The sequence below is a fragment of the Chelonia mydas genome, chromosome 11, assembly GCF_015237465.2.
Source record: "Chelonia mydas isolate rCheMyd1 chromosome 11, rCheMyd1.pri.v2, whole genome shotgun sequence".
Lineage (NCBI taxonomy): Eukaryota > Metazoa > Chordata > Testudines > Cheloniidae > Chelonia > Chelonia mydas.
Genome location: NC_051251.2, coordinates 28,067,036 through 28,090,851, shown reverse-complemented (window position 1 = coordinate 28,090,851; position 23,816 = coordinate 28,067,036). Strand labels below are relative to the sequence as shown.

At 43.1% G+C, this 23,816-nt stretch overlaps 1 protein-coding gene across 13 annotated transcripts in view; it reads right to left on the bottom strand.

The window, feature by feature from the left end:
- Positions 1-23,644, bottom strand: part of FMNL2 (formin like 2) — a 268,077-nt gene extending 244,433 nt beyond the window's left edge. For 5 of the 13 annotated variants that reach the window (XM_043525636.1, XM_043525641.1, XM_043525643.1 and 2 more), the window contains exon 1: positions 22,927-23,643. In XM_043525636.1, coding sequence (XP_043381571.1) covers positions 22,927-23,043 — 117 coding nt within the window. In that variant the 5' untranslated portion in view covers positions 23,044-23,643. Of the gene's footprint in view, positions 1-22,926 lie in introns of all 13 variants that reach the window. The other 8 variants (XM_043525644.1, XM_007056681.4, XM_027819032.3 and 5 more) reach the window with 2 other exon arrangements.
- Between the last annotated feature and the right edge of the window lie 172 nt (positions 23,645-23,816).

Sequence of the window (23,816 nt, the reverse complement as noted above, 5' to 3'; positions counted from 1 at the left end):
CTGCTAATATTTCTTTAATCTTCCCACAAAGTGCTGAATCAAATCAATTTCAATGAGAGCTAAGAACACTCTGCTCCCTTCAGGAAGCTCTCAGCACTCTGGAGGAGCAGGCCAAACACTAGCTCCTCAGCAGGATGTTAAGTAGCAATGAAAATGAAGAATGCCACTCAATATAAGGGGCCAAATTTAGCGGTTGTGGAGTCATTGTGTGTGGCATCTAAAGAGAAATGGCAGATCTGTCCACTGATGTGATAGCACAAAGCACAAGGTCAGCTGAGCTGACTAGTAAGCAGGATAATAATAATCAAGTTCAAGGCCTTAATCAGCACTTTGGCTATGAGGACTTTACAGTTCAGTAATAAACTCCCTATTTTTCATCCACTCCTTTGTGAGAAAAGATCTGCAGCAATAAACTGCAAGTCCTGCCAATTCATCAAAGCTTTAAAAGAGAATCTCCTGAGAGATATCAACCTTCACCCTGAATAGCTTCACCCTACACAATAGATAACAATGCATCCAGACACTGCGCTAAGAATCACCATGGGAGGAGTATGTTTTCAAACCATTTACAGAAATGAACTGGGCACAAGGTTTTTCTTCAGCATTGCAGAAGGAAGTCGTCTTCTTATGTATCTTTTTTGCTAAATAAAGCTATGTATAGTAGTAGTGGAGGGGTGAACCTACTCACACAAGCTTAAAGGTGACCTGAAAATGATTTTTTTTAAATTGGGGTTTGTGCCAATTTCTGCTTCTTTATGGTGTATTTTAAATACAAGCCTAAACATTGGGAGTTTTATTAAAGAAGGGTTTATTTTTGCCTGAGAAATATCGGGAACGCTGAGTCTAGTTTTAGTGAAAGATGCGTTCGGCATCCCAGAGATGTTTATGATTAGCTTTCACTCTTGAACTAAAAAGATGGAGGTCATGAATCTTTAACAAAGATATCCTATCTCCCAAGAGGTCATCAGCTGTGGGAGTAACAAAAGGGTTAACAAAAAACTAATAAGACTCAAAGTTTTGAGCTGACTAAAAATTCCTTCCCCTTTCAGTTGCTCAGCTTTCACTCTTTTGTTTCTCTCTCTAATGGTCTCACCATTTTACCAGTTCTCCAGTCACCAGAAAGTCTCAGAGGGCAGACAAGACCTGAATATATTATACATATATAACAAGCAGATAAAAATCAACTTTGATAAAAAAAGTTCAGACCTTCCTAAAGAAAGAAAAAAGGGCAAAAGCCCATTTTTTACTTGTAATTTTCCTTTTTACTCCCTCTTCCAGTACATGGTTTGTATGTCCTCAGTCCCCCCCACAATTCCCAGCATTGTTAGTGGGAATTACGTGTGTCGGTATGGACAGTACATAGACCACAATATCCCACTTCGTTTATTATTGTAGGTTTGTTATTGGGACTCCACTGCTAGAGAGAAACTTTGTTTAATCAACTTCTGCCTCAGTAATGTGGGTGGAAATCAGTGTTCCCCATCTTATCCCCGTGAAGATCCAGAGTGTGCCCTTTGACACATTAACTAGAGTGTGTAGTGACAGCAATATCTGAGGATATGGGTGCAGTGTCAGCATGAGGAGACTGTGTACCAGTTTTCGGGTCCTCTTTATGAAACCAACCAGTTTCTGTGCATCTTACTTGCTGGTGAAGTCTCCTTGTATTGCTGAGCTCAGCAGAACCCTGCCCAAGAAACTCTTGCATGGTTTCTCTTACATTTTAACAAAAATGCTTAATACTCTGCTCTTGACTGGAATCCATGCTCAAGTACACACAAAACCCACCCAGATTTTGGTCTGTGTATACATATAGTTTTGAAACTTCTTTTTTCTAGGTAATGTTCAATCGACACAGCCACCTGTCGTCTAGTGTAGAAAGAGAGTGGTCCCCAAACTGTGGGGCACACCCACCTAGAGGAGGACAGAGGAATATTCGGGAGGGAGGGTGCAGCAGGGGCAGGGAGGGAGCACTCCCAGAGGCAGCTCCCCTCCACCCTCCAGTCACAGCTCCAGCCCCAGCTCCTCTCCACCCCCTGCTCCGCTCCCACTCCAGCTCTGCCCTCATTTCCCCTCCATCCTCAGGCCAGCTCTGCTGCTAGCCCAGCTCCTCCCCCATCCTCTGTTCTGCGCACAGCTCTGCCTTCAGCCCAAGCTTCTCTGTTGAGCCAACTGTGCAGTAACGGGGGGGGAAGGAGATAGATTCTGTTATTGGTAAATGGGGGCACGACAGGAGAAGTTTGGGCACTACTGGTAGAGAGCAAGAGGCCACAAGTCATCTTGGACGTGAGCCACAGGAGGATTTGGGCTCTGGCCCACCCACCTAGTAGGGTCCAAGGACTTAGGTCCTGTGTGCTCCCTAACCCAAGTCAGACTGATTTGTGTGTGGCTGGAAGGAGGGCTTGGGCTCAAACCTGAATCAGAGCCTGGGTATAGTGTCCAGTGTAGACATACCTTTAGTGTGCTAACTAGGATGAGACCTAGCACGAGTGTGTGTATGTGAGCTGGAAATCACACCTCCAGCTCCAAGTGTAGATGTAACCTTAGAGGTAACGTTTGTCAGGCTCACATATACTTATATAAACTAGTACACGTGCCAATTAATACAGTCATTTTTATTAATTAACACAAAGCTAGGGTCATCACAAGGACATGGTTCCCTTGACTTCCCTTCTTCCATTTGATTGGCAAACTTAAAGAAGTTTGGTTCAGATTTAAAATACATAGTAAATTTGAAATGACAAAGCCAACCCAAAACACACACACACACACACACACAGAGAAAACTCAAAAACACAGAACAGAAAAATGCAGAAAAAACAAACAGGAGAAAAATGAAAATGCCATTTTTAAAAAAAGCAAAAAGGAAAAAAATCCCAGAATGACCAGATATAAATAAAACAGCCAAAGCACAAAGCTCTGCTAATGATTCTTTTGTTTCCCATCTCTGTATTCTGAGCTACACGAATAAGAGGAAAACCTGTATGGAGCTGCAAAGGTGACTTGAAAGAGCTGCATGCTGGGTGCTAGCCTCCAGTTCACTCTGCTCTAGTTAGGGAAAGACTAGCTCATCGTTTCCACGTGTCAGACAAATATTCATTATCGAGGGAAGTGAAGAGATTTTCATTTCATTTTTCCTGTGATTAGAGCAGGTGATTGGAAGCTGAGAGCCCTTGTTTCTATTCCCAGCTCTGCCACTCACTTGTTCTATGACTTTTGATAACTAATACAACCCGCTGTATTTTGGTCTTCCCATCTATAAAACAGACATAATACTATCTATCCGTCTTTCAGGACTTTTGGGGGGGCTTAATGTTTGTAAATGCTTTGAGATTCCCAGGTGAAAGGCGCTATAGCAGTGCAAAAGTATTACTTTTATTTACCAAAATGAGTATTTTCATGTTTCCATCTGCATCTTAATATCAACATTCATTTAAATGAATGAATTAATGTCCATGTGTAAAGCTGAAAAATGCAACAGAATTGTACTTTGCTGAGCAGATATAACACTTCAGTGTGAACTCTTAAAAGATGACTATGGAAATATGCAAAAAGAAAAGGAGTACTTGTGACAATTATTGGACTGTTCATGTAGCAAGCGGCTGAGTTTTCTGAAGAACAAACTACATAATGATTCTTCATCCTGAGTCACCTATCATGACTAGGAGAAGATTAAAATGATTACGTAACGTTTCCTGGCTCAAAGCAGCATACACTGTGCTAATGATCACTATGTCAAGTTTGCTTATTTGATTAGCCTAAACAATGTCATAACTATGGGCTGTCAAGCACACCTTGCACAAATAAAATGATGCCCGTGGTCTTTAAAAAGTGTAACGTATGATCACATATGGATATGTCTACACTGCAACTTGGAGACAGCCTCACAGCCTGGGTACACCGAATCAAGCTAGCAAGCTAATCGTAGTGCAGACATTGTGGCACAGGTGGCAGCTCAGGCACTCAAGCACAGCGAGTTGGGTGGGCTTGACAGCCGGAGCTCCAATGTGCACTCTGCTATTTTTAGCATGCTAGCTCCAGCCCCGCTAGCACGAGTCTGTCTATCTGGGCTGGGAGACTGACTCCTAGCTGCAGTGTAGACATACTCCCTTTGTTGGATATATGCCATGCATCCCCACAATGCTCAAAGGTTTAACATGCTGGTCAAGGTTTTTTGTAGGACCACTCTGGCTCAGAAAGATCATTTTGGTCATATTGTTTCATATATCATTGTTATCATTAGCTCGCCAATAAGATTCTGGATTCTGTAACTTCATTTTGTCTCTTTGTTAGGCTGCTTGCATGAGAAGAGAGATGGGGAGCTGATTCTCTTTAATTGGGTTGGATTTGCAGCACTGGGCTTATTTTGTGTGAGCAGAGAAGCAAACACGATGCTGAGGGAATGTGTGTGTGTCTGTGTGTCTAGAGGTATATATGTATGCAACATCAAAGTTTCACTTCAGCCACTCTTTAAGTTAAATATTTGTGATAGTTAATTTATTTGATCTTCTGTATTTGTAAAGTTCCCAGAGCTGGCTGGAAAACTCTTTGAAGCATTCCCAAACACAATAAATTATTGGAAATGTTTGTCAGAGAACTGCTCAAGAACCTAAGCCAAACTTCGTCTCCATTGTTTTACAGAGCCATTCAATAACTGTGCCACCTACTTCTTCCCTCATGTTTTGGTTCCAAACCAGCAGAGATATAAGTGTTATTCATTTACTCACCATACTGGATTGAAAAGAGGAAAAAATGAAGTCAGAACATGGACATGCCAGAATATTAGATAGATGAACAACAAAAATTTCTGGACTAAACGATTTGTTTCTTCATTTTAATTACTGGCTTCTGACAAACTTTAGAAAGTTTGCCAATTTGTACAACTCTCTCTATTCTTTGCTTTTGGCTTGAAATAAACAGTCATTTCATAGACAGACAAATAACAGATATAAGATCTATATTCTCTCCCAAGTCCCTTTATAGTAAAGTGACTTATGGCCAGAGAATAACATTTTTTTTAAAACAAGTCCCATTTCTTATATTTTAAATTATCCCAGATTCTGGCTGCCAGACACGCAACTGGAAAACTAAGAGGTTGGATCCTGCTCCCATTTAAGGCCCAGGGAGTCCCAAGAGTGGAGTGAGGAACCTCCCTGCTCTCCCAACACATCCATGCTGGGGAGCTGCTGGAACAGAGAGCAAGTACTGGGAAAGAGCAAGAGAAGCCATACTGGACCTTGCTCCCAACCAAGGGAGACTTTAGAGTGAAGGTATAAGCCTCCCTTGCCACAGGGGTTAAAGCAGCAATGTCCCAACTTTTCAGTCTGAGGGGAAAACGTATTTCACAAAGGCCAAAGGACCACAGCCAGTACTGCTCTGCTCCCTTTGCACTACTCAGGCTGTATAAAGGGAGGAGTAACCCCTCCCATGTGCAGAGTCTGGACTGCTCTGCTTTGGTTACTTGTAACAACAGAGGGTAGACATTGTTCTAATAGAAATGTAAGCATGACAAGGGCAGTGTTCCTCTAAATATACATATGCCCAGCATGGTGTCTGAGGGGATTAAGTTTGATGGTCTGAAGCGAATTGACAGTGGCTAGGGTACACTGTAGGGGACTCTTGCCAACTGGCACGAGAGTAGCACCCACATTGTCCATGTTTTCTCCCTCCTGAGATGCTGCCCTGGGTTGCTGCGCTGAAGAGGTGAACAATCTTTGGCAGGTGCTCCTCAAGCTCAGGCAGCACTTGTGTATGGAGATGGGTGGGTGGGTGGATGGATGTGGGAGGGTGGATGGGGCAGAGTGGATGGCAGAGCAACTTGAGCTCTTATCCTGCTCTCCCGGAGCTCCCACAGCCTGAAAAAAGTAGACACAAGAGCAACCAGAGCTTCTGTGTCCTCCCTCCACTGAAATGCAGCAGGCGGTAAGCAGGGAAACTGCTGAGCAGCTCCAAGACAGCAGATGCTCTGAATGATTCCAGCAGAGCAGTTCCTTGGGGGGCAAGGCAAGTAATGGAGAGCAGTTGTTGAGGAGATGCCCCCTACTGCATCCCCATAGTGACTCAAACACTTCAATTAAAAATCAGTGGCATGTTTCCATTTCATAATCAAATACACGTTTTCATCTTAACAGTTGCTCTCAAGGGCCACAGTTTAGAGGCATGAAGGCCACATGGAAAGTGATCAGGAACAGTCAGCATGGATTCACCAAGGAAAGGTCATGCCTGACTAATCTAATCGCCTTTTATGATGAGATTACTGGTTCTGTGGATGAAGGGAAAGCAGTGGATGTATTGTTTCTTGACTTTAGCAAAGCTTTTGACACGGTCTCCCACAGCATTCTTGTCAGCAAGTTAAGGAAGTATGGGCTGGATGAATGCACTATAAGGTGGGTAGAAAGCTGGCTAGATTGTCGGGCTCAACGGGTAGTGATCAATGGCTCCATGTCTAGTTGGCAGCCGGTGTCAAGTGGAGTGCCCCAGGGGTCGGTCCTGGGGCCGGTTTTGTTCAATATCTTCATAAATGATCTGGAGGATGGTGTGGATTGCACTCTCAGCAAATTTGCGGATGATACTAAACTGGGAGGAGTGGTAGATACGCTGGAAGGGAGGGATAGGATACAGAAGGACCTAGACAAATTGGAGGATTGGGCCAAAAGAAATCTGATGAGGTTCAATAAGGATAAGTGCAGGGTCCTGCACTTAGGACGGAAGAACCCAATGCACCGCTACAGACTAGGGACCGAATGGCTAGGCAGCAGTTCTGCGGAAAAGGACCTAGGGGTGACAGTGGACGAGAAGCTGGATATGAGTCAGCAGTGTGCCCTTGTTGCCAAGAAGGCCAATGGCATTTTGGGATGTATAAGTAGGGGCATAGCGAGCAGATCGAGGGACGTGATCGTTCCCCTCTATTCGACACTGGTGAGGCCTCATCTGGAGTACTGTGTCCAGTTTTGGGCCCCACACTACAAGAAGGATGTGGATAAATTGGAAAGAGTCCAGCGAAGGGCAACAAAAATGATTAGGGGTCTAGAGCACATGACTTATGAAGAGAGGCTGAGGGAGCTGGGATTGTTTAGTCTGCAGAAGAGAAGAATGAGGGGGGATTTGATAGCTGCTTTCAACTACCTGAAAGGGGGTTCCAAAGAGGATGGCTCTAGACTGTTCTCAATGGTAGCAGATGACAGAACGAGGAGTAATGGTCTCAAGTTGCAATGGGGGAGGTTTAGATTGGATATTAGGAAAAACTTTTTCACTAAGAGGGTGGTGAAACACTGGAATGCGTTACCTAGGGAGGTGGTAGAATCTCCTTCCTTACAGGTTTTTAAGGTCAGGCTTGACAAAGCCCTGGCTGGGATGATTTAACTGGGACTTGGTCCTGCTTTGAGCAGGGGGTTGGACTAGATGACCTTCTGGGGTCCCTTCCAACCCTGATATTCTATGATTCTATGATTCTATGGTGGGCACTGCTGCTCTAAAGACCATTCATGTCTAAAACAACATGGCTATTATGTTGCTTTATGAAAATTTCCCTGAAACATACATTGAAGTACACACATTTACAGAAGACAAACACTTATTTTATTAGAGAGCTGAAGGAAAATTCTAAATCAATATCCAATTTCTGTGGCAATTTTAGATGAAATAGTCTGTAGTTAGATTATTTTGTTAGAAAAAGTCCCTTATGCTGAAAAACATTGTAGAAAGGCAGAGGCACTGTTTTAGGAGTAGCTGAGTTGGATAATGTTTGGGGACAATTAAATGCATACATATTCAAATATACATATTTATGTACATATTCTGCATCCTGACTTGTTATAAAAAAGCACTTTACAATCAACTAATTAAATGATCACGGGCAAAATAACTAGCACAATTAAAATGATATTCTGTCAAAACAGATTAGCACATCATGTAGCTTCTACCATCTACAGATCTGAGGGCTAAGAATTCCTGGAAGAAATTATTTTGTCTCTTTAAGAATGCAGCATTTTTCAGTTACATTGCTGTGTGTATTAAGAGCTCAGTCCCATAGTCCCTGCTGAGACATAACCCACACTGGGTCAACAAGCCAAATCCTGCTGATTTTACCGTGTTGTCCCATTGAAATCATTGGGATTACTTGTCTGATTAAGGTAAACAGGATTTGACTCAGAGGGATTTATTATTTTTTATCATTTGTTTTTCAGTAGTGTCCAAAAGCATCAATCAGGATAGGACCATCCTTGGGCTAGGCACTGAAGTTTTACCTAAGTATCAGGATCAGGCCCTCAGCTATCAAATTTTTTGTAGTTCTCAGTATATTACATTCATCAATTAATTTTATTTCCTACTATATTCTGTAGCTCATTAGATGCTTAGAGCTTGGGACAGATATATATATATATATATATATATATATATAAAAATCAAAATAAATAATTTTGTCATTTATTTCCCATACTAAATTCCCAAATGGTCACCGTCATGCAAACAAACAAAGGAAAAAGCTAGCAATAATTCAAGTTACTCTCTAAAATAAGGCCATACAGTTTTTATGGCAGAAGTCCTGTCTTGATAGCTCTAAAATCAGATGGCTGGATGCATGTTTTAAAACTTTCCCTGTTATAAAAGATAATGTGCAGTTTTGCTACTCAGCTAATTTTAAGCTTTATTTTTCCAAACGTCAATAAAAAAAAAGAAAATATATTTTTCCAATGTGAAAACGTTTCAGACTATTGTCTTAAGCCCATCACACATCATGTTGTGTATGTACATTTACCTTCTATTGTTGCATATAACCCTTCAGGGGTACTATATCTGAAAGAGTATGGGGGAAAAAAAGTTTTTCTCTTTTTTTGCAATGTGTTTGCTTTGCATTTGACAGCACTTTGTTCCCGATTCAGCAAAGCCTCTAAGAATGTTATTAACTTGACTTCAATGTAACTATTCAGATGCTACACTTAAGCGCTTTGCTGGATCAGGACCTTGTCATTTGTCAATTTCTCTATTTTGCTGAGAGTTAGTTTCAGTTTCTGGTTCATGCAAGAAGGAACATGATGATATCAGGATTTAGGGGCATGCCAAACTCTTCAACAGGGTTTTCAGCAGGAACCACTGCGCAAAACAGATTTGAAACTGAAGAGGAAGCAGGCAGATGTGCACTGAGTGGAAGGGGAAGGGAAAAAAGGGATAAGACTGAGCAGGGTTGATGTTACTTTCAGGCTCACCCATGGTCCTCTGCTGGAAACGGAGACTTATAAATATAAGCAGAGGTTATATATAAAAGAGTTTTATTTTTTTAAAGAAATTACTTAAAAATTCCAGCCCATGTTATTTAAAAGGAGTTCTATTGGAAACTTGAGTTTTTTAAAAACTGACTATTTTAAACTCAAATTTAAAGTGTCCCTTTAATCTCTGAAGCTCCCTGTTTAGCTGCATAGGGGTCAGTTCATTTACCCTCATCTACTACACACTTCCCTGGACAATTAACACTCAGAGTGCCACCAGGCACTATTGACAACCAGCATCCTGTAAAGGACTGTAAATACTTCTGAGTGGTCTTATTAACTGCTAACAGCACCTTGTGCTGTCTCTGCAGCCTAAATGGAGAGATTTATTTCCCTGCCACACGTCCCAAGTCTGTGTTACAAGCCAGTTTTGGGATGCAACCTTTTCATCCGGCATAAAGAATTAACAGTAGTCACTGTAACAAAAAGCTACCATAATACTGGCCTGCTTCTAAATTCTCAGTGCCACTCCTTCATTGTCCTTCATGCTCAGGAGGCTGATGCTGTGAAGCAATCATTAAACAATGCAGGCAGATTAGGAGTGGGGTTAGATGAGCAAACATATTTTATTGTTAAAGTCAATACTAGGAATTCCTAGTTACAATAAAATTAAAAGGATATCATATTCACTCTCATGTTTCTGTTGTTGAATTATAATTAATTGCAGCCACTGACAATGTTGGAAATGTGCCGAAATTCTGAAAAGCAAAATCTCAAGCTAGACGGGTTTTTTAAAAATCAGCACTGAAGACAGTTTGTCAGATTTGTCTTTCAGTTATGTCCCTAACACCCCAATTGAAGACAACATGGGTGTTGTCCAGAGCACAGCTTTCCCTGAGATATTTTTAAGAGCATAAAGGATAAGAAAGAAGCTGACAATTCCTGTTGGAACACACATTCCCTTTGAGTAAAACTGAAATTATGGGCCTGAAATGGCTCCCTTTGAACTCAAGGGAAAAACTAATACTGGTTTCAGTAGGAGCAGGATCAGCCCCCATGATTAGATTAGAGAGGAGGGAGGAAGACGTGTGGAACAGTTTTCCTTACTAAGAATGGCTAGGACTCGGTTCAAACCAGCTCCGCTGTTGGTCTGAAACAATGCAAATCATGCCGCCAGTGTGACTGTGAGGAACATATGGAGTCCAAACATTGACCAAAAAAAAAAAAAAAAAATCCCACAGCACAACAGCCAAATAGCATTTTTAACAACTTTTCATATAAGTCAAAACACAGGGTAACAATTAGTGTGTGTAACCATCGCCAGCTACTTTATTTAAAAATGATTTGAACTCACTGCACAGCTTCTCCGATAATCTACATCCATCACAGAACAGAGCAAAATTGTACCAGAACCTAAGTAGAAGCAAACAGAAAGCAGAGTTCAAATCGAGGGAGGGAAGTTGTTTGATTGTTTACTTTTTTCTATTCTCTGAACAAAATGCATCTTCCAAACCATGCATTTAAGTACATTTTTCCAGGGCATAAAATGTAATAGGAGTGCATTTTCTAATAAACACAATTAATTGGCCACTGCTTTAATTAATACACACTTGCAAACTCTTTTTTACTTCATTTGGTAAGAGCCTTCCAAATTCTTTCCCAAGTGCTACAGATTGTATAACGTTTTGGAACAGACCATCTTAACGCTTTGGGACCCAGTCTTGCAAAACCTTACTCATGTGAATATCCTTCACATGGGGAAATGTAAAGGGTAAAGACATAGAGAAATTCATACATGTAGGGCCCATTTCTGCAAGGGGCTGAGACTGAAGGCAGTGGAGTTGTGGATTCTCAGCACCTTGCAGGAGGAATGCAGCACCTCATAGGATTAAAGCCAATAATTCACATAAGCAATAATGGGAGAAAACATCCAATGAAATAACAGACCCCCCAACAGCACCACCCCTTCCTTACTTTTACCTCTGTAGTAATTAAAAATGCCCATTACCACCTACAAGGATAGTGCAGCCCAATTCCACACTGAGGAAGCTCAATTATGACATCTTTCAAGAGATGCAATCTCAGGAATATTCAGAATTTTTATATGCTGTCTAATCTTGTTCACTTTGAAGTTAATGGCAAAACTTCGCTTGACTTCAGTGGGAACTAGTTCAAGTCCCTGGTGCATGGCACTAAGGAGTCAGTCAGTCTCTCTCTCTCTCTCTCTCACACACACACACACACACTCTCTCTCTCTCTCTCTCTAATGGAATGAACGTCATAAGGAGGTCCTGCACAGTTCTCCATTTGGCTGTTAAACATTAACAAATCAAATACACCAGTAACAATACCAGCTGCGTGTATAATGGTTGCTCAAGTTAAACACCACCTCGTTATTTTTATCTACTTTATCATTCAGAGATAATATTTTAAGAGAAGCATGCTCCTGATGATTTTTCCAACCTTCTCTATGCTTCTAAATTAAGCCCCCAAGTGGGACCACAGGACTACTATGGGTGCCCTCTCTACTCCCCTTCGTCAAAAGTATAATTCCTTATCTCTTAATGTAGTTTCTCCTTCCCCATCCCAGACATGGAGGTTTAAGTCATCCTAGCAGCTGGTGGAGGAAGAATAAAATCAGAGGTGGGGTGTGGTCACCCCCCCCTTATATTTGGGAATTTTTGGAAGTTACTATTTTAAGTTTACTGGGTAGTAAACTTTTCAAAAAGAAAACCCTCTTGGACCTCAGGAACAGTTCAGATACAAATTTCCTGACTAGTGGGGATATAGGTTTTTTCTTCTAAGAACTGAGTTATAAAACCATACCACAATTCTTACTTGAGTGGAAAACTATAGCATGGCTTGGCTAATATGTTCCACAGGGGGAAAATATTCTCCGTCCCGTACTATAATCAGGTTAGCAACAGTCATGTTTAAACAGTGCTGTTTCTTGCACATTTCGGACAAGATCTAAAAGAAGAAAAGAAAAAGGTTCGTGGACACTACACACAGACGAATTGAGAAGATGAGGTGTTTCGGTTATGTATTTGGGGAATGGGGATCAGTTATGTGTTTGTTATTTACTGGACAACAGAGCAACCTTTTTGTAATCATGAATGATTCAGCAGCATCCCTAATGCTGTAACAGCACCATAGTTAAGGCTGAGCAGCGGTTTCTGTATTTTGAAAAATCTATTTATTGTTAAATGAAAAATAAAAATAACAATTGTATTATATACGGCATCAGTCTTCATGTAGCCTCTTAGGCCCAGATTTTGTCACCTATGTGAACATTGATGGAGTAAGGGAGATACAGTCTGGTCTTTAAGGACTAAGATAAACCAATCGGACATCTTGTAGGAATAAGGACCACCCATAACTCTGTTACACAAGGCATGCTGTTTGTTATATCCACCTGTTGTCTGAGACTTTTTATTATGTACTTGTACAGTGCCTCGCACAACCTGACTACTGCAAACAGAAAAAAATCATCATAATTAGCATCATCATCATGCGACTGTGGGTTTGCAAGATCAGGCTCTGAGTTTTCTGCACCCATTAGAAATCCCCATGTGTGTCAGCATGTTGACTAGACATGGACAAAACCACTCACACCCGAGCTTGTCTTATTCTAGAATACTGCCAAAATGGATATTCGTAGAGGAATGACTTGTGATGTATGGATTCAGCCCTGCTAATGTGGGCACCATACAATAACCCTTTCCATCTAGGTCTTTTAGAACAAGCCTATCATTTTCTTTCAGGCTATTCTGAGCTTACTAAAGGCAAGAGCAAGTGACACATGCAGTTTGACAGAATGGGTTCATACCTTCAACAGTAAAGCCCAATAAATTAAGGCGATTATTTGATATGGAAATATGCTACCAAGAGAAAAATACATGCATACACATCAGCCTGCATATTTTAAAAATCTTTCAGGTTTTCAGACACTGCAATTCATTTAAGGGCTATGAATCTCAAACACGCTAGTTAGCCAAATATTCTTTGGAGTATTCCTTTATTTCAGATACTCAAAAGGATTAATGTCTTTTTAAGTGACATATATGTAGTAAAACTTACAAACACTGTCGAATAATATACAAGCCAGTTTGACAGATGTGTTACCATGCAGTTTTATTTCAACCTATTAATTTACACTGATTATCAGAAATAAATTTTCTAATGATGAGATCTATTAGACAATTTCCTCAAAGAAAGAGATGGAAGTGTCATTGCTTGAACAATTTAAAAATGGTCTGGAAGAAACTGTCTCACATTAGCATTGCAAGGGGTCTGACCAACAAAAACTAATGGGTTTTCCATGTGTAATTTTTATAATTCTATTATACTATGGGGCTGAACTGATACTGGTTTCAACCTAGCATATCTCTAATAACTTCAGCAGAGTTACACTGGCTATATATGAGTGCAATCAGACTCAGTCCCTATATCACAATCATACTACTAAGGCCTGGAGTCACAAAAAGACTTAGGCATCTAACTGTCACTTTAGATGACTAAATTCCAGAATCAGGCCCCACTGGGATTCACAACCCCACCCCACCCCCAATCCTGTAGGTGCCTAAAATCACAGCACCTGAATTTTTGCAGTAAAAGCTGCTTAGACACCTATATTTCTGCCTGTAAGCATGTGCACTGCAGCCCCACGTCAGGCATGCGGACACCTAAGCCCCAGCGCGATGCACTAATGGGGGAAGATAGGCATTTCTCCACCAAACTCACTCCGATACATGAGCTTACACAAAACAGCCAAGAGGAGTCCCTGGCTCAATCATTAGGATACCCACCTGGGATGTGGGAGAGCCCTGGCGGAAGTCCCCACTCTGCCCAAGGGGAAGAAGAGATTTGAATGGGGATCTATCACCACTCAGGGACTATCCTGATCTATCGTCTCCTGGGAGGAGGAAGCGGGAGGGTCCCTCAGTCACTCCTGTTGAAGCTGTTCCACTTTGGATAAATATTTTTTTTTAAATCACTGGAGCAGGGGGACTGGATCCTGGCTTTCCCACGTTAGTGCTCTAACCACAAGCCTACAGAGTCATTCTCACACTTGCTTGCCGTCTATGGCCCAGTGATTCTTTCATTATTTAAACCACAGTGCAACAGCTTCAATAAGGAGAGACTGAGGGAGACCCACATCAGAATATCCTATAGCCCAGTGGCTAGGGCACTCATCTGAGACCTGGCAGAGTCCTGTCCAAACTGCTCAGCATCATAAGAACGTAAAAACAACCATACTGGGTCAGACCAATGGTCCATCTAGCCCAGTATCCTGTCTTCCCACAGTGGCCAGTGTCAGATGAGTTTGGGGAGAATTAACAGAACAGGGCAATTATCAAGTGATCCATCCCCTGTTGTCCAGTCCCAGCACCTGGCAGCTGGAGGTTTAGGGACACCCAGAGCATGTGGTTGCATCCCTGACCATCCTGACTAATCACGATTGATGGACCTATCCTCCATGAATTTATCTAATTCTTTTTTGAACCAAGTTATACTTTTGGCCTTCCCAACATCCCCTGGCAATGAGTTCCACAGGTTGACTATGAGTTGTGTGAAATACTTCCTTATGTTTGTTTTAAACCTGCCACCTATTAATGTCATTGTGTGATCACTGGTTCTTCTGAAATGTGAAGGGGTAAATAACACGTCCTTATCCAATTTCTCCATACCAGTCATGATTTTATAGACCTCTCTCATATCCCTCCTTGGTCATCTCTTTTCCAAGCTGAACAGGCCCAGTCTTTTTAATCTCACTTCATATGGAAGCTGTGTGATACCCCTAATCATTTTTGTTACCCTTCTCTGCACCTTTTCCAATGCTAACGTATCTTTTTTGAGCTGGGGATGACCAGAATTGCACACAATATTCCAGACCTACGTTTCTTTGTGAATGAAGCCCTAAAAAGCCCACTTCAAAATTCATCCTTTTGGGAATTCTACTGAATTCAACAGCTATGCCAGGAATTCGTTTGGCCCCAACTCTTGGTGAAATGACAAGAATTAAACACCTTGCAGAAGTTACCTGTGTCACTACCAAGTTTAGTGATCTGCAGACCCCTACATCCGTATATTTTGTAAAGTGAAGGATAGAAGAGCTGATAAAAGCTTAGAGACTGAGACCACAAGTGATCCTAAGCACTATTAAATAAATAAATAAGGGCATTGGACTTTCATAGCGCTTGTATCCAAGGCTTCCAAAACACTTTACAAACAGTCCTGTAAGGAAGGTGTTTCATTACACAGTTTACAGATAGAGAAACTGAGGCACGGACTACAGATTACATGCAGAAGTTCAGTGTGAAGAGGGAAATACTGATGGAAAAAGCCTGCTTTCATAGAAGTTAATGGCAAACCTCTCACTGCCTTCAATGGGAACAGTTTTGAGCCCCAATCACCCACTTGCGCATGTGTAGAATAAGAACATTGTAGAGCTGCTATGCAGAATGATGGTGCCACTGGATGCAGTTTTCAGAAAAGCTTTAATGACAGTGGCTTTGGGTCCCCCCCACACCCTCACCCCCACCCCCCTTCCTTCTCATAGTTCTTCAAAACAGGGCTTTCACTGGCTCTAAGGAACCAGGCACACAACATTCATTTGTAATATGAAGAGGGCCAGGGGATGTTTCATGTTAACATCCCAACAGATATGTGAGCCAACAGTCAAATGATGTCAATCACAGCTCATTAGACAACAATACACTCTGCCAACTCTGCCCTGGCCGTCTCCTCCACACCATGTGTCATCTATAAACATGCACCACTGTTAAAGGTTTAGAGAAGGACCACCCCGTTGTAAGCTCCATCTGGAAGTATAGCTTTTATCCCCAGGTCTCCAAACCCTGAATTCACTGTATCAGACAATAGTACTGGAAGGATGGTGGCTATAAACACATACTGCACGGTTTCTCTACATACTGGTTAAACATGCGGGTCAATGGCTTCCTATTCAAAATAAATGAGGGGCGGCTCCTTAGATTTGTGAACACTTGGCTCATGATGTCAAAGGAAAAAAAACTTGTTGAAGTATCTGCTCAAGCAGGAGGTTCCCATATGCTTGAGAGGCTGTGCCTGTCATGGCAAGCACATGATCAGCTGGAATCTGGTTGCCACTTTAGTTGGCATCTTCCACTGGCCACTTAGGAAGCCGGTGATGATAATGTAGGCAATAGCATTGTGCTGCCATTTTCCTGGCATACGTACTTCTTGCTTAAAAGTGAGTTTGAAACCAAAGGAGCCATTATTGAAACCAAAGTTCTCCATGTCCACTGAAGGTAGGACAAGCAGTAATGAGCTTAATCTGCAGCAAGGTCAGCTATTAGGAAAAACTTTCTAAATGTAAAAGAGTAGTTAAGCTCTGGAATAGACGTCCAAGGGAGGCTGTGGAATCCCCATCGTTGGAGGTTTTTAAGAACAGGTTAGACAAACACCTGTCAGAGATAGTCTAGGTTTACTTGTCCTGCCTCGGCACAGGGAGCTGGAGTTGAAGACTTCTCAAGTCCTTTCCAGCACTACATTTCTATGATTATTTCAGGCATCCCACTAAAAGGGCAAAATACATATAAACGTCAACTACATCACTTGATGAAGGGTAAAATAAACTCCACTCTGCTTGCAGATACAGATACGAAAATAAACGCTTGCTCTCTCTCAAGAAGAAGGCTAAATCTTTATCTTCTACTTTCTTCTCCTCAGTTTGCATGTTACATATATCCCGTCACATGAAATGTTAGCTGCCCTGTTGTTCCAGAAAGACTATTGTCCCCAGCTAGTGAAAGCAATCTACACTAGGAGGCACACTGCACAATAGTAAAATCAGTGGAAGCCCATTCATATCGTCAATCTCAAAAACTGCAGCACGCAAAGTTGTTAGACAATGCTTTGCAAAACTGCTAGAAGTTCTAGGTGTTTGCAATGGGGTGTCCATCCCACACCAGGCTCAAAAGGGTTAAGGTGGCCAAGTGGACCAATTAACTCCCCAGGCTACACCTGGAGGGAGGAGCCAGGGAGCAGGGATTGATTAAATGAGGTTTAGTTGGACAGGAACAGGAAGGGCCAGTTTAAAGCCCAGGAGCTGAAAGGGGTTGCAGGGGAAATAGTCTGCAGTTATTCCCTAGGAGAAAGAAGTGTGTTTGGAGTGAGAGGGGCTGCAGATTGAGACAGGATGAGTGAAGAGACTGAGACGAGGGCGCAGCACCTGGAAAGAGCTAATCCCCACAGCAACCCAGAGCAGGTGCCTTTAGCAGTGAGTGAAGTTCGTGACAGTGCTGAAGAGTTTATGAATAGTTGGGACCATTTTTCACTACCAAAGTCTGAGCTCAGATATTATGCTCATAGGTGACACAGAAAAACCTAAAATAGATTTGATTATATTGATGGAGAGAGAGAGAGAGTGAGTGAGTGTGTGTCCGCGCGCAAATAAACAGGATGTCAAAAGCTCACTCTAGGTACATCTACACTGCCCCCCTCACCGGAAAAAAAAGCTTCCCCAGTGAATCTCAGACATCTGGGTCTACAGACTAGGGCTCAGCGGATGCACGTACAGAGCTAAAAATAGCAAATAGCAGTGCAGACATTCCCACTTGGGCTGGAGCCTGGGCTCTGAAACCCAGACGGGGGATGTCTCAGGGTATTTCTAAACCGCAATTAAAAACCCACGGCTGACCTATGCCAGCTGACTTGGGCTTGCAGGACTCAGGCTAAGGGGCTGTTGAATTCTAGTATAGATATTCAGACTGGAGCCCATGCTCTAGGAGCTTGTGAGGCGAGAGGGTCCCAGGGCTTGGGCTGTAGCCTGAGCCCAAATGTCTACACTGCAATTAAATAGCCCATTAGCCTGAGCCCTGCAAGCCCTAGTAAGCTGGCAGGCCAGCCATGAGTTTCTAATTGCAATGTAGACACACCCTCAGAACCCAAGCTGGACTGCAATATTTAGCACTGTAGTGCAAGCCCCATTATCCTGAGTCTGTAGATCTGGGCTCTGAGACAAGCTGCTGCAGGGTTTGGGGGTTTTGTTTTTTTTTATTTTTGCAGTATAATCATGCCCTCGGTGCCTTGCATCACTAGAATAATAGTTCTACAAAGAAAAGTCTGTACTACAGAGCTGGGAAGACTCTCCAGGTTTCACTGTAGTAGGAACAGAAAAGTGTGATGCAGCCAATCCTGGAGAAAATATTAATTTCTATCTCAGTTGTGCACCATCCAGCCCATACTCACAATACATCTTCAGTGGTGCTGGCAGCATAGTTACACACTAAAGAAACCTACCTAGTGCAGGCAGTGTTGGTTTGTTTTTTTGTTGTTGTTTTTTTAATTAAAGTAGAGAGTCTGGAACATTTCCCAGGTAATTCAACACCTCTTTGAAATTATATTCCTCAAACCACAGAGAATGAGGCTAACCGAAGAGGCAGTACAACAAACTATTCTGTGGGTGACCCCTCCTCAAATAGGTAGTTGTTAGCAGGTTAGCAAATGCCAGCTGGTACACCTGTTTGCCACATATGCACAACTCTATCCATGCCACTGTTCGTCCATATGCAGAACAGACCACATTAATGTTTGGTAGGTTATTTGGGAGAAAACATTTCAAAGGGAGAGAATGAAGAGAACACTTGCATGAAAAATGTGGTCTTGTGCTTTCGATCATGAATACACACGTTCTCAATGTTTTTCCATCTCTGTGGCTCTCTACTCAGATTTTGCTTGAGGACAGAAAAGTAAAACTTAAGGTCCCTGTTTTGGATCTGAATGGAAGAATTCTTGTACATATGACATCACTGCTTGCATACAAGAACAGAGAAGAATTGTTCAGGATGTTGTTGCATACACACAAATAGCAGTGATTGCAATGAACGCTGTTCTGTGCAATGTCAAAAACAGTTTTGCTAATTTCATTTACTTTAAAAATGATATTGACATGATCAGCAAGCCCTTTTATGACTACAGTGGGAGTTTAGGGGTGCAAGGAATGCTAGACTGATCCCTACATATAACTTGTAAAGAAGGTCAGATTTAGGCCTTACCGTGTCCATTTTGTCTTATTTCTCAGAATAAATCTCTTATCCTTATATTCTCTTCCCCCCTCCCCCCCTTTTTTTTAAAGGATACTATTTCTTTCACACTCACTCTATCACCATGACTCTCAGATTATGGTGTTTGGATGGGTGGATCACAAAGTGAAACACTCTGAGAACAAGCCATGAAGGACTGAGGGACAGGGAGAAGAGATGAATGACACAAAGGCTTTCCTTTTATGAAGTTGTCAAACTGTTTCTTAGCAGTTGTGATGAATACCAATCATCATGACACATTTGTAAATACCAAGTCATTGGGGCAACTTTTTTGTTCCTGTTCCAACAGTGGCCTGTGAGCCTCTTAAATTTTGGGCCCAGCATTGCAGCCTTTTCTCAGAGGAGCAGGCTTGTCATCACCAGACTACTCCAGTCAGAGCACATACTATATGCCACCCCCGGGAGTAAAGGCTGCAGGATTGGGCCTTTGACACTTGCAGTGTATCTACAATCCAGCTAATAACATATATCCCCTGCTCCTACTCAAGTGAATGGCACGATTGCTGTTTACTTTCATAGGAGTGCTGGATCAAGTCTATATGGTTGCATTAAAAGCATGTAACACATCTGGCATTCTCACACACTGTCTACTCCTTTCACAAACTAATTCTGCCATTGATTATAATTCAAAAGCAGTTTTTCTTCTACAGAGCATTGACATAAACTGATTCAGATTTAGTCTTCTGGATAGGTTTAGGCATAGTAGGCTTGATTCTGATCTCTCACACATGGTACATCAGCGTTACTCCCATGAGTTCAATAAAGTTACTCCTGATTTGCACTGGTAAAAGTGAGAGGTGAATCAGGCTCCCTTAATATGTCTAATAATCATAACACCTTGCCATTTGGTATATCAGTGGGGTTCCTACTTGAATAGGCTTATTCTTTTCTCAGCCATGATAATCTGACTGGGTCTAACCAGAAATAGTCTAAACACCTATCAGTTTAAGTCTAAGAACTGTTCCTCCAACACCAGGAAGTATTTCACAAGAGAAGGTTAGTCTAGACTAGAGTGTGACTATAAATTAATATTTAGCATGAATTCAGGTTACGGTATACATATTTTCTTGTATAAATTCCTATCTTTCCTCTTTGTGTGTCAGGGTCTTCATGGTATACAAGGAAATCATTTTCACAAGTAAGAATTGCAATATTTTTGTTGATGTGTATAATCTACTCAACATATTTAAATATGAAACAAAATATGCACTTTTCCTAGAGCATACTATATAACATCAACAGAAGTTATGACCATTCCTTGAAGGCTGTCCTGGGAATTTGATTTCAAATACTGAATCTTGTATACTATGCAGATAAAGAAATACTGATATTACGAGAGATACGTTTATCTGTTCTGTTTAACAGCCAAAAGTAATGTAAAATCAGCACCAGAAATAATAGCAAGAAATGTATATACTTATGTATGTGTTCCATGGAAGGGCTGAGTGTTTGATTTTTGCATTTTACTTCAATATATTTTGGAATTTTTGTTTCATCCAGACCCCTCTCTTGGTCCTTCCCCAGACAGCACGCTGGGATTTCTAGAAACTGCAAACTCTAAGGAAAGTGAATGCACCACATAACTTCTTCTTAACCTGTAGACAGACATACAAATGCACAGGCCCACCAAGTATTTTACATTCGGTTTGTTAATGTTTTTTTAACTCATTCAGAAAAAAATACACATACATTTTCTTAATTTGTGATTGGGAAATTCAGAATTAACAAAACACTTCACACCTTCACTAACCTGTCAATCATTTCTTAAAGATTAACCCAAGGCATATGTTATTAATGGACTACAATACTGAAATCTCTAAATATGATGAAAAACTGATCATCTCAGATGAACAGAATTCATTTCTTACTATGACTTCTACAACAAAATAGATTGTGTTCACTCTCTCTTTAGCTCTCACACTCTGCATGCCAGAGGGCTTTTTTGGACTTTAAAGACATTACCAGATGAAGTCCAGGTAGAAACCACATAATAGGAATGTATCTCTAGTGAGAAAGAACTTTACATTGTGAAGGTAAGTCACATATGTGGCACACACTATAGACTTCTATAAGGGCACACAGTATGAGAGTAATGATAATTATTACATATTGTATTTCCTAGGGCACCATCTAGCAGGATAGGGGATTAACATTCACAAAATTAGAGAGGCAAGTAAAGACAAATGCAAAGTAGTCTGTTCCCTCAATACCACATTAGTGCTTTTAGCTGGACTTGAACCTAGGTAGAAGAAAACTATTGCTACAAATGCTGATTTCCACAACAAATTATACCGTTCAGAGACATGGAAACAGAACTGATCGTGGTATAGCAAACAACACAACACAACACACAACCTTTGCAAATAAATGGCAATGCACTCTCAGTTACCCTTTTATTGCCCAGAAAAGATTTCACAAAATATTTGAACTGTGAACACCTTAGTATAGCTTTCACTGCAAAGAGCAAATTGGTAACACAAGTGGTAGGTCATTTAATCCGATTCTTTTTATCTGTTAACACTGCGTTTGTACTGAAATGTTAGTGATCCCACTATCTGAGAACAGACAAGACCATCACTGGGGAAGGCTACGTAGCCCGAATCTGGTCAGCCTTTTGCACGCTCCTGAAACACTTTTCGGGTCACACACACAGGGCAAGATTCCTAATTCAGGTACACCAGCTGTAGAATAGCCAGGGGCAGCAGTAGTCGTGGTTTATACTGGTGTGAACGGGATCAGAATCTGGCCTGCCCAGTCCTGGGGCTAGAGTTAATCCAACCCCCTTCACGGAGGCAGCCAGAGACACCACGCCCCCCGCATCTCAGCAACTGACTGAATGGCCACGGTTTAGAAACGTCTCCGAAACCTGTGCAGGCGGAACAGACGGAAAAGGTGGCTGCTTTACAAAGGAAAGAGAGGCGGATCAGGAGCGGGTCTGAAGTGGGAAAGAGAAGCTGCCGTATGTCTTGAGTGCAAGCCCCAATAGGCACCGGCAGGCAGCCACGTCCTTTCTGCTGTGGGAGCAGGCGCCAGAGCGCTGGTTCCGAACTCTTTCACGCCTTGCTTCCGCCTCAGCGACTCCCCCCGCTCCGCGCGCCACAACCCACCCCCCGCTATTGTGTCCCGCCAGCGAACCAGATGCAGATCGCTCCGTCTCGGCCTTTAAACCAGGGGTCTGGTAACTGAGCGGCCGCGTTTCCCGCACTAACTTGGCCAGAGCCTGCCTCGCCCCCCACAGCCGCCACTTCCGAGCCACATGGGCCGCCTCTCTCCGGTACAAAGCCAGGGGGCGGGGGGGGGACGGTGCAAGCGGAGCCCCCCGGCAGCACCTGGGAGCAAACAGCCCAGCCGGTGCCCCGCTCCCCTGCAGACAATGGGCGAGCGGCTCCTACGGCAGTCTGGCTCCTTCCTACACATCCGAGACAGGGACTGAGCCCTGGAAATGGAAGCTGAAATCCCCAGGGACTGGTAGCGTCGATCTCCCCCCTACACACACACAGCCTCCCCCACCGCCTCCCCAGGGAGTCCCGGCCCGGGGAAGGGGATGGAGACTAAGGCAGAGCCCCCCAGCCCGCCCCGCCGTGGGGCTCCGGTGTGCTCCTGGGCGGATCGCGCTGGGGAAGGCATGCACTCACCAGGACGACGGCAAATCTCTCCTCCAGTTCACCTGGCTCGGGCATTGGCAGCTTGAGAGGCATGTTGTGAGCCCTGAAGTCCGTCTGCTGAGAATCCATGCTCCCGGCATTGCCCATGGCGATGGCCCTTCCGCGGAGAGGGGCGATTTTTCCTGCTCTTCCCCTCGCTCAGTCTGTGTGCAATGCACCGCACAGCCTCTCTCTCCGTTATTCCTTCTCCGCCACCCCCCTCCCCACACACCCCTTCCCCTCCTCCCTGGCTGAGCCCGATCCCGTGTCCCCCCCGCCCCAAACCAAACAGCCACGGGGAAGCGAGTTGCACAGATCTAGGTCTCCCTCTAGCACTGGCCGTGGATATGATCGACTTCAACCTTCATGCTGGCTTTCTCCTCTCCCTCCTGCCCGGGGCAAGCTCGCTCTCTTTCTTCGGGAGAGGTCGTTAGGAAGCCGGGATCTTATCTGCATGTTGCACAATTTCCACACCACTCCCCGCTCGCAATCCTGATGGTGAGATACATGATTCCGGCTTAGCGGTCCCTCTTGCGCCCCGGCTACCCCTGTTGTGGCTGCTGCTGCCGCTGCCTCTGACACATACACGCTGGGCCCCCCCACACAACACAAAACTCAGGCGAGCCGCAGCAGATTCCGATTCCAGACAAACGCAGACCCCAGCCAGCAGCAGCACAAAGCCCCCTTTCGCTAGCCACCTCCCACTGAGCCGCTCTCCGCCCCCCGCCCCGGGGATAGCTGGGACTCGTAGGCCTTGCCCGCGGTTCGCAGGAATCAACATGCACATTCAAAAGGAGCCAAACACAGCGAGCCCTAAACCAGATCACACGTGGAAACAAACTTGTCGGACCGTAAGGAGGATTTCTATTTTTTTTCCTACC